We start from the raw sequence: 11948 nt of genomic DNA on the forward strand, positions 1-11948 counted from the left end.
AATTTCCAGGCAAGAATACTGGAGTGGGTTGCCATTTCCTCCTCCAGGGGATCATCCTGAGCCAGGAATTGAACCTGCATCTCCTGCACTGGCAGTTGGATTCTTTATCACTGAGCCACCTGGGAACCCTACGATTTGCAATGGAATCTTATTGGCCACCAGGTGATGAGCCAGCTACAAATCCCCATTTTCATCTGTTTCTCAGACCACTCCCTGTACTAACTATGTTAATTTAGGTCTTCTGAGAAATGGATACCAAGATGAGGTTACATTCATAGTACATTCAAACAGTGGAATACTCGGTAATACATTTAAAAAAATTAAACATACATTAAACAGTCTGGATACATCTCTAAAAGACTGTTATTTTAGGGAGAAGATACTCAAAAGCATACACATTGTAAGATTTTATTTAGAAGAAATTCAACAGTAGACAAAACTGATATTACGTGAGAGAAATGAGAATAGTCCTTATCTCTGTTGGTGAATGTTTATTGCAAAGCAGTAGAAGGGAAATTTTTGGTGTGAGAAAATTTTATTTAGAAATTTGACAAGTGTGGTAGTTTCATAGATGCCTGCACAAGAAAACACAATTTTCAAACTATACATTTAAGATTGGTTCATCTTAACATCTATAAATTATTTATCATGTAGATAACAGAATTTAAATACTGGCTTTAAAAATGGCAAAAATATCAAATAAAGTTATTTGGGATGGTATCATTCCAATAGTTAATAAAAGAAATTTTGAGGATGCTTTATGGAAATAATGTTAATTATAATAGAGCAATATCTTGACTTGTTTTCTTACCAAAAACCTTTTTCTCCTTCTACTGGGATGCAGCTATAAGCTCTTAAAGCCAATGTCTAATTCATTTTCCATGGTAAAAGTAGGTGTGACAGAGAGGAGTTCTAGTTTTACTGGTCCTAATAGAAATTTTATTTTTATTTTTTTAATATTCTCTACTTTGGGGCATTTTTTGTGTGCTATATGTGTCTCTAATTTTGCCTTATATGTTAAAACTAAACTAGCAGTGCACTAAAATTAATAACCTCTTCAAGTTTTCTTTTTTTTTTTTTCAGAAAAATAGATGCAATTCACTAGTAAATTACTTATTGCCTTATTCTTTCCTTTTCCCAAGCACTAAGACTACCATAAATGACCATCTTTTATAAATTAAAACATAGTTTAGAACATTATATGAACTTCTCAGTTCAAACTGAAGAAAACTAATCATCAAAGACATGGGTTATTTTATATGATGAGAGAGAGCTTCAGTCATTTTCTTTGACAAGATAGTTTGTCAAGTTTATTGGGAAAATCAAATCCTGGGTCACAATTTTATTATAAATAAATATAAGTATTTAATAAGACGTATCCCAGGGGTTCTATTTATTTTAAAATGTTCAGATTATTAATTGAGAACTTAGTTGGCAATCAAGATCCAATGATGAATGGTGGTATATCGGGTTCTTTTTTTATACTGAATTATCTCCTTTGATGATCTGCTTATTTCAATACAAGCCTTTGACTCTGTGGATCACAACAAAACTGTGGAAATTTTTTTAAATTTTTTTTCAGTTTATTATTCAGTAGAGGATCATGTCATCTGCAAACAGTGAGAGTTTTCCTTCTTTTCCAATTTGGATTCCTTTTATGTTTTTTTCTGCTCTGATTGATGTGGCCAAAACTTCCAAAACTATGTTGAATAGTAGTGGTGAGAGTGGGTATCCTTGTCTTATTCCTGACTTTAGGGGACATGAAAGAGATGAGAATACTAGATCACCTTACCTGTCTCCTGAGAAACTTGTATGCAGGACAAGAAGCAGTATTTCTAACGTTACATGGGACAACTGATTGATTCAAAACTGGGAACAGAATATGTGAAGGCTGTATACAGTTGTCCTGCTTATTTAACTTCTATGCAGAATACATCATGTGAATTGCCAGGCTGGATGACTCACAGGCTGGAATCAAGATTTCTGGTAGAAATATCAACAACCTCAGATATGCAGATAATAGTCACTCTAATATTAGGAAGAAAAGAAGAACTAAACAGCCTCTTGATGAGGGTGAAAGAGGACAGTGAAAAAGCTGGCCTAAAACCCAACATTCAAAAAACTAAGATCATGGCATCCAGTCCTGTCACTTCATGGCAAATAGATGGGGAAACCATGGAAACAGTGATGAACTTTATTTTATTGGGCTCCAATATCACTGTGGATGGGGACTGCAGCCACAAAATAAAAGGTGCTTGCTCCTTGAATGAAAAGCTATGACAAACCTAGACAGTGTATTATAAAGCAGAGACATCACTTTGCCGACAAAGGTCCTTGTAGTCAAAGCTGTGGTTTTTCCAGTAGTCATGTACAGATGTGAGAGGTGTACCATAAAGAAGGTTGAGTACCAAAGAATTGATACTTTTGAACCGTGATGTTGGAGAAAACACTTGAGAGTCTTTTGGACAGCAAGGAGATCCAGCCAGTCAATCCTAAAGGAAATCAGTCTTGAATATTTACTGGAAGGACTGATGTTGAAGCTGAAACTCCAATACTTTGGCCACCTGATGCAAAGGAAAATGCATTGGAAAAGACCTTGATGCTGGGAAAGATGGAAGGCAGGAGGAGAAGGGGATGACAGAGGTTTAGATGATTGGATGGCATGACCGACCTGATGGACATGAGTTTGATGGACATGAACTGGCTTCAGGAGTTGGTGATGGACAGAGAAGCCTGGCGTGCTGCAGTCCATGGGGTTGCAAAGAGTCAGACATGACTGAGCAATGGAACTGAACTGAACCAGTGTAATGCTACTACAGAGGAATATTTTATTCAAAATTATCAGCTAGAAATAAACAAGAACAAGTGAATAATTGCAGAGTAATGAAATATTTCTAAGTTTAAGATAACATAAATTTAGGAACTAAAATAGAAGAAAGAGAAATAAATTTCTGGAATGCTAGGAAACAAAGAGCAAGTCTGAATCATGGAAGACACGGCTGGAGCAGAAGCTTTGAAAAGGCAGGGTAGTGCAGGAGAAACAGGTATCAGAGAACAACCTCATGGCTGCTTTTTTTTTTTTTTGTATTTCTGTCTTCAAGTCATCCAGTAAACATGCCACTGAGACACCAAACTTACCAAGCAGCTCTCCTATGTCCCCTGTCTCTCTTTAAAAAATTTTTTTTGTTTCTTCTCTGTTGTTTTCTAAGCTGCTGATTATCTTCTGCTTTTAAAATCAGAAATTTATGATTAAATGAAATACAATTTTAAATTACAGGTTGTGTTACACGATCAAGTGCTCTGTTAATTTACTAAAATATTAAAAATCTCTTTGCAATATTCATACCTTATTTGCTAACCTGGATATAAACAAAATTGACTGGTATTACATCTTGTAAAAATGAAAATTATTTATTTTCAAAATAGAAGTAGCACTTATAAGTATTTATGCACTCAGCATAGGAACTCCTAAATACATAAAGCAAATATTAACAGACATAAAAGGATAGTACAATAATGGTAGGGGACCTTTAACACACTTATTATATCAACGGATATTCTTCCAGATAGAAAATCATAAAGAAATATTGGTCTTTAATGACAGATTAGAACAGAAAAACTTAACAGATATTTATCGAACGTTACATCATTTTTTCAATTGCACATATTTTTTCAGTTGCACATAGAACACTCTCTATGGTTGATATCAAGTTAGGAGATAAAATAAGTCTCAATAAACATAAGATTGAAAATTATCAAACACCTTTTCCAATAATGTCATAATGAAACTACTGATAATTTTCTTTGAAATATTAATAGTCATATAATAATCAATGGAAGGCTTTAAAATTTTCACTTAATGTAATAGAAAGTGTTTTAGAATGTTTCTTATTAATAGCAAATGAACAAAGCCACATTCCACTGAGAAAATACTTGTTTTTCTGCTATTCTGTAAAAATGGGTAAGATGAGCAATATGACAATAAATAAAATGCATTCCTTATCAGCAAACACCATGGAAAGGTACACACAAACCATTTCTAAGGCTTGCAAATATAGTGATAGAATAAATTAAATCTTGTGGAAAGGAATTTTGCTTATTGTAAGACTATGGGAGATTTTAACATTTTTATATGAGAAATTCCCATCAACTACAATGACTCTTGCAAAAAAGCAATATCTATGCAAAAACTCTGTATGAAACCATGGGTTAAATGATGAATTTGACTAGAATTAAATAAAGATTTGGAGATAAAGAACAGAGATGTCAACCAATTCAAAAGTTATTCAGGGCAGCCCTTGTTGTCAAGTTATTGAAACAGACTTTGAAGCCTGTGTTGCAGAGTATACCAGAAATATCAATATGATTATTTCAGTAAAAGCAACACCTTACAAAATAAGAATTTATTATATTTTATTTTAAAAAAGATAATGATTATGAAAGGGCTTCCTAGGTGGCACAGTAGTAAGAATCCCCCTGCCAATGCAGGAGATGCAAGAGATGCAGGTTTGATCCCTGGGTTGGGGAGATCCCCTGGAGTAGGAACTGGCAATCCACTCCAGTATTCTTGCCTGGAAGATTCCACGGACAGAGAAGCCTGGCAGGGTACAGTCCATGGGGTCACAGAGTCAGACACAACTGAGCACACAGCACAACAGCACACAGAAATGATTATGAAACTATTTTGTGCCAAGTATAAACATTCTCTCAAAATTTCATAGAAAGATACCTGAATAACAAAAACAGCTATACTTTAGTTAGCTTAATGATTAATCATTAATGAATATTAATTTTAAATAATTTAACATAATTTATTTCAATTTTATCTTTTAAAATTTCTACTGTAACATGTAAACATATACATAAGATGTGCTTTTATACAATATGTGTAGATCAATTTTTATATTAATATTTTGATGGACAGAACGATTTTTCGATTATTCATCTCAAAAATTACTGCAGAGTTATTAGAAGGAATGTAAGAAAATTTCTTGGGAGTGAAGTGAGGAAAATAAAGTGTGTGTTAAATCAAAGCTGTCTACACTTACTATATCACAATCAACCAACACTCTCATGCCTATTTTAATCATTCCAACTTCCCACCAGGGAAGCCCCTCATATTCAAGAGAATAAAGGAAAATTTGAATACTCCAGGAAATGACAGGAGAGTGACAGTATATTCCAGGATCAGATATTAAGTGTGAACATCTTGCCTCAGTGTTTTAACTACTCCCACTGAAATTTGGATTCCCAGAGATCCAACAAGTGTGCCTCCAAGGTGGTTCACATTTTTATAAAGCAGGCCTAAAATAGTACCCAGAACCATATGAAGGGAATCACAGAGAGTGAAAAGTAGATTTGTCATTTTGAATAATCCCTTGAACATGCTGCTCCTAATATTGTGCCTTTAGAGCAGGTAAGTGAAAATGTTACAGAGAGCTAATTCATTAGAAGGTTCATACACTGAAAAAGGTATTTTAATAACTCCTGTATTGGCTGAAAGGAAAAGGCTATGGATTTTATGATATGAAATCACATCCTTATTTCACAATGAGTTATAATCAACAATTTTTATGAAAATTTAAAGGATAAATATTCTCAAAATGATATTGAAAAGTAAGATATGACAATAGATGATGTGATTAGGAATCATGACTAAAATTAAGAAAAGTAAATCCTGAGTATCCAGATAATTCATACTATCATTGAAAATAATGGAAAACCTAGAAACTCATGATATTTTCTGCAGAATAGGGATCAAGCTTCAAGTGTTGGCAGAACATGTAAATATGCATATATAATGACAGTTGAAGCAGGAGTTGGCAAGGTAGAATTAGGTAGACACAAACTAGATATTTAGAAAATCTCTGTATAAAACGTACCATTAATACAATGAGATTTTAAATAAATCTGAAAGAGTGAGAAGTCCCTACAGGATATTCGTATTAAAGTGCGAAGTCGCTTCAGTAGTGTCCAGCTTTCTGCAACCCTATGTACTGCAGCTGGCCAGGCTCCTCTGTCCTTGGGATTCTCCAGGTAAGAATACTGGAGTGGGTTGTCATTTCCTTCTCCAGGGGCTCATCATGATGGAGCAATCGAACTAGGGTCTCCTGCATTGCATGAAGATTTTTTTATTGTTGAGCCACCTGGAAATCCTTCATATTCAAGAGTGCAGTTCAGTTCAGTTCAGCCACAGAGTCGTGTCCGACTCTTTGTGACCCCATGAACCTCAGCACGCCAGGCCTCCCTGTCCATCACCAACTCCCGGAGTCCACCCAAACCCATGTCCATTGAGTCGGTGATGCATTCCAACCATCTCATCCTTTGTCGTCCCCTTCTCCTCCTGCTCTCAATCTTTCCCAGCATCAGGGTCTTTTCAAATGAGTCAGCTCTTCACATCAGGTGGCCAAAGTATTGGAGTTTCAGCTTCAACATCAGTCCTTCCAATGAACACCCAGGACTGATCTCCTTTAGGATGAACTGTTTGGATCTCCATGTAGTCCAAGGGACTCTCAAGAGTCTTCTCCAACACCACAGTTCAAAAGCATCAATTCTTCTGTGCTCATCAGTCTTTATAGTCCAACTCTCACATCCATACATGACCACTGGAAAAACCATAGCCTTGACTAGATGGATCTTTGTTGGCAACGTAATGTCTCTGCTTTTTAATATGCTGTCTAGGTTGGTCATAACTTTCCTTCCAAGGAGTAAGCATCTTTTAATTTCATGGCTGCAATCACCATCTGCAGTGATTTTGGAGCCCAGAAAAATAAAGTCAGCCATTGTTTCCACTGTTTTGCCATCTATTTGTCATGAAGTGATGGGACCAGATGCCATGATCTTAGTTTTCTGAATGTTAAGCTTTAAGCCAACTTTTTCACTCTCCTCTTTCACTTTCATCAAGAATTTCTTTAGTTTCTCTTCACTTTCTGCCATAAGCATAGTGTCATGTGCATATCTGAGGTTATTGATATTTCTCCCGGAAATCTTGATTCCAGCTTGTGCTTATTCCATCCCAGCGTTTCTTATGATTTACTTAGCATATAAGTTAAATACGCTTGGTGACAATATACAGCCTTGACATACTCCTTTTCCTATTTGGAACCAGTCTTTTGTTTCATGTCCAGTTCTAACTGCTGCTTCCTGACCTGCATACAGGTTTCTCAAGAGGCAGGCCAGGTGGTCTGGTATTCCCATCTCTTTCAGAATTTTCCACAGTTTATTGTGGTCCACGTAGTCAAAGGCTTTGGCATCGTCAACAAAGCAGAAATAGATGTTTTTCCGGAACTCTCTTGGTTTTTTGATGATCCAACAGATGTTGGCAATTTGATCTCTGGTGCCTCTGCCTTTTCTAAAGCCAGCTTGAACATCTGGAAGTTCATGGTTCACATATTGCTGAAGCCTGGTGTGGAGAATTTTGAGCATCACTTTACTAGGATGTGAGATGAGTGCAATTGTGCAGTAGTTTGAGCATTCTTTGGCTTTGCCTTTTTTGGGATTGGAATGAAAACTGACCGTTCCCAGTCCTGTGGCCACTGCTGAGTTTTCCAAATTTGCTGGCATATTGAGTGCAGCACTTTCACAGCATCATCTTTCAGGATTTGAAATAGATCAACTGGAATTCCATCACCTCCACTAGCTTTGTTCATGGTGATGATTCCTATGGCCCACTTGACTCACATTCCAGGATGTCTGGCTCTAGGTGAGTGATCACACCATCGTGATTATCTTGGTCATGAAGATCTTTTTTGTATAGTTCTTCTGTGTATTCTTGCCACCTCTTCTTAATATCTTCTGCTTCTGTTAGGTCCCTACTATTTCTGTCCTTTATTCAACCCATCTTTGCATGAAATATTCCCTTGGTATCTCTAATTTTCTTGAAGAGATCTCTAGTCTTGCTCATTCTATTGGTTTCCTCTATTTCTTTGCATTGATCACTGAGGAAGGCTTTCTTATCTCTCCTTGCTATTCTTTGGAAAGCTGGACTGAAGGAAAATTTGAATATTCCAGGAAACTAATTATGAATATTCAAAATAGTATGAAAAGTATGAAGAAAACTGCTTAACAAGAACAGAGAAGGGCAAGTTTCCAAATACTAAAGGTAGCCAAAATTATAAATTCAAATAGGGGATATTAATACATTTATAAGTAGATTTGATTGGACTGCAGTAGGTCATTAATTATCTCACAATGAAATATATTTGAGTATAAGCAGTTGTACAGTACTAGAAAACTATAATTTACAAACACAAAATTTTAACAAGAATAAAAGTTAAAAATGTATAATGGTTTACATTTTATTGAATATAATTCACATAGTGAATATAATTTACCCTTTTTAATTACATATTTCAATGATTATTTTTATACTCATATATTTGTGTATCTATCACCACAATCTGATTTTAAGTCATTATCATCAGCAGTGCCCATTGGCACTCACATCCCAACTCACGGGGACTACTGACATAATTTCTGTCTTTACGGATTTTTGCTTTTAAATATTTCATATAAAGCAAGCTATATAACATGTGGTCTTTTGTGTTAGGTCTCTTTTATTTAATTTTTGAGATTTGTCTAGGATAAGTGTGCATAGGTTTTAAAAAATATAAAATGCATCTATATTGAAATTACGTTTGTTTTCTTAAAATGTCTATAATAAAAGGGAAGAGAATATTTAATTGTTACATTAAGTAATGTGTATTGTTCATATCTGATAATAAAATAAGCCTTGGTTTATTTCTTTTCTAATAGGGATTTATATAAATTATTCTCAGACTTTAATCTTGGATTTATATGAATAACTGATCAATATACGCCTTCTTGGTGCTCATTCTGTGCCAAGCCAGGAGCTTATATATACACTATCTCATCTAATACTCACTACTCATTCTTGGGAGTGGTCTTGCCTTTAGGACTCGGGGAGATTTACTTACTTATCTAGACCTTGATTTTTCATTTACTAAATAAGGTGTGGAGAAAAGTGATTAGAAAGTTCTTTCCTAGTGCTAATGCATTATTTTTCTACCTTCAATTTTCTCCAAAGTAGATCATAAATTTGTGAAAGTAATAAAATCTAATTGGCAATTAATTATTTAAGAGGAATAAAAGTTTTTTTACCAATACATGTTGTTGTCTAAGCTATATAATAATTTCTTTCCTTTCATTTATGTTACTTTTGTATTCATAATAGAAGAACAGGTCTATTAAGTCCAGAAATAAATATTTTGAGAAGACTTGCTCAGGAAGAGAATAAGAGACACAAGCGCTGGGAAAGTCATCAACCGAAATTCATGCCGTCTTTCCCTCTGAAATAAAGTAAAAGGCCAATATAAGTCTTTTTAATCAATTTCTGCTTAATTGAATTAATTTCATATTCAGGTTTTTCTTTTGTTAGTTGTATCATGGGTTGTAAAATTTCACGTAACATAGGAACTATGTGAAAAATACAGTCTGTTTTTCATTAACAGGAGCATTTACAATAGAAACTTTTCTTTATGTTTAGTTTTAAAAAATAAGAAAATATAATTCTGGAAGGAAAAAAGAAATCCATGTGACAAAGGCAATGGTTCCCAAATTATAGCTGGTTTTCATTTTAATAGTTATCAAGCCTTGTCATTTCTCCACAGTGCATGTAATTATTGCATTTACTGCCACAAAAGTGTCAATAGTAATATTTATGCTCATTTACATTTTATTCATGTAGCACAACTTTTCATAGAAGGCTTAGTGTGCTTCTGTCCTCTGTGTACTCCCCAGGTAAACAGTCAACATTTCAGTATCCACTCTGTATGCTTCTGGAGGCTAACCTACAGTAACAACATTATTTTCATTTTATTTTCTCTAATTTGAAGGCACTAATCATTTCTTGAAAATATCTGAGATAAGAAAAAACTTCTGGAACTTTTTTTGAGTTGAGTAAATGGATCTGAAAAATGGATCTGTAGTGACTGAGTTTATTTTGCAAGGATTTTCTGCAGGATGGGAACTTCAGATTGTCTTCTTCGTGACATTCTCCTTGATCTATGGGGCTACTGTGCTGGGAAACGCTCTCATTATGGTCACAGTGACATGCAGTTCCACCCTTCGTTCTCCCATGTACTTCCTCCTCGGAAACCTCTCCTTTTTGGACTTGTGTCTCTCCACGGTCACCACACCCAAGATGATCAGAGACTTGCTCACTGAACACAAGACCATCTCTATATGGGGATGCATGGCTCAGATGTTCTTTATGCACTTGTTTGGAGGTGCTGAGGCAACTCTTCTGGTAGCCATGGCTTTTGACAGATATGTGGCCGTATGTAAACCCCTGCACTACAGGAAAATCATGAACCACAGGTTGCTGAACGGGTTTGTTATACTCTCATGGACAACTGGTTTTATACACACCATGAGTCAGATGGTATTAACAGTAAACCTGCCTTTCTGTGGCCCCTGCATCATAGACAATATATTCTGTGACCTTCCCCTTGTGATTCAGCTTGCGTGTGTGGAAACATACACCCTGGAATTATTTGTCATTGCTGACAGTGGACTCTTGTCACTTATCTGTTTCCTCCTCCTGCTTGTCTCCTACACTGTCCTCCTGGCCACTGTGCAACGAAGATCATCGGGAGGCCTCTCCAAAGCTCTGGCCACACTGTCTGCCCACATCACTGTGGTCAGTCTGTTCTTTGGGCCGTGTATCTTCATCTATGCCTGGCCATTCAAGAATTTTGCCAGCAATAAAGTCCTTGCTGTATTTTACACTGTATTCACACCCTTATTGAATCCTATTATTTACACCTTGAGAAATCAGAAAATGCAAGAGGCCATGAAAAAATTAAGGTTCCAAAATGTTAGCTCCACATAGAATTTTTAGCTTTTCAGTTCAGTTCAGTTCAGTCGCTCAGTCGTGTCCGACTCTCTGCGACCCCATGAATCACAGCACGCCAGGCCTCCCTGTCCATCACCAACTCCCGGAGTTCACTCAAACTCATGTCCACAGAGTTGGTGATGCCATCCAGCCATCTCATTCTTGGTCGTCCCCTTCTCCTCCTGCTCCCAATCTTTCCCAGCATCAGAGTCTTTTCCAGTGAATCAACTCGTCGCATGAGGTGGCCAAAATATTGCAGTTTCAGCTTTAGCATCAGTCCTTCCAATGAACACCCAGGATTGATCTCCTTTAGAATGGACTGGTTGGATCTCCTGCCGGTACAAGGGACTCTCAAGAGTCTTCTCCAACACCATAGTTCAAAAGCATCAATTCTTTGGCGATCAGCTTTCTTCACAGTCCAACTCTCACATCCATACATGACCACGGGAAAAACCATAGCCTTGACTAGACTGACCTTTGTTGGCAAAGTAATGTCTCTGCTTTAGATTTTAGAATTGTATAAATAACCATATATTATATGTAATACATGGTTTTACTCTTTTATTTTAAATCATAACTAGTGCAGAAAAAATTAATGATAAAATGCTTTAAATTCACAGTTAATGCTGTTATAGCACATAATGATAATTAGTTATCTGCAGCAAAATAGACATATAATGTCATTAAATACGTATTGATATATTCAATATTTATTTATTAGTGAAGAGATAAATATAAAAATATGTAGTGGTACTATTAGAGATTATTTTAATATAGATTGCTAATGATTATCACTAACTACTACTACCATAAATGCGGTACCCTGAATAAACCATGATTAAAAGAATGATAACAGCAAAGGCAAAATTTTAATTTCAACCTCTTGAACCAATGAGATAAAGAACAAAAATAAATAAATTTGATAGTATAGTTACTATAAGATGACAGAGTGAATATAAGATACCAGAAAGGAAAAAGAAATAATGGAAGGACAATTTCAATAGAACTACAAGAGCAGCCTTGAAACCACATGCTCATAAGTGTGATTTGACTTTCAAATGTCAATTAAAAAAAAGAAGTTCATTGTTTGATT

At 35.6% G+C, this 11948-nt stretch overlaps 1 protein-coding gene across 1 annotated transcript; it reads left to right on the plus strand.

The window, feature by feature from the left end:
- The first annotated feature begins 9922 nt into the window (after positions 1–9922).
- LOC148776583 (olfactory receptor 4L1-like) lies at positions 9923–10852 on the plus strand. The gene has a single exon (XM_088840335.1). The coding sequence runs from the start codon at positions 9923–9925 to the stop codon at positions 10850–10852; it is 930 nt and encodes a 309-aa protein (XP_088696461.1).
- The last annotated feature ends 1096 nt before the right edge of the window (positions 10853–11948 follow it).

This window comes from Moschus berezovskii, chromosome 9, assembly GCF_049115385.1.
Source record: "Moschus berezovskii isolate FMDL1 chromosome 9, NW_MosBer_1.0, whole genome shotgun sequence".
Taxonomy (NCBI): domain Eukaryota; kingdom Metazoa; phylum Chordata; class Mammalia; order Artiodactyla; family Moschidae; genus Moschus; species Moschus berezovskii.

Excerpts from the sequence above, each read along its gene's own strand:
- LOC148776583 (XM_088840335.1), top strand. The coding sequence starts at position 9,923 with ATGGATCTGAAAAATGGATCTGTAGTGACTGAGTTTATTTTGCAAGGA.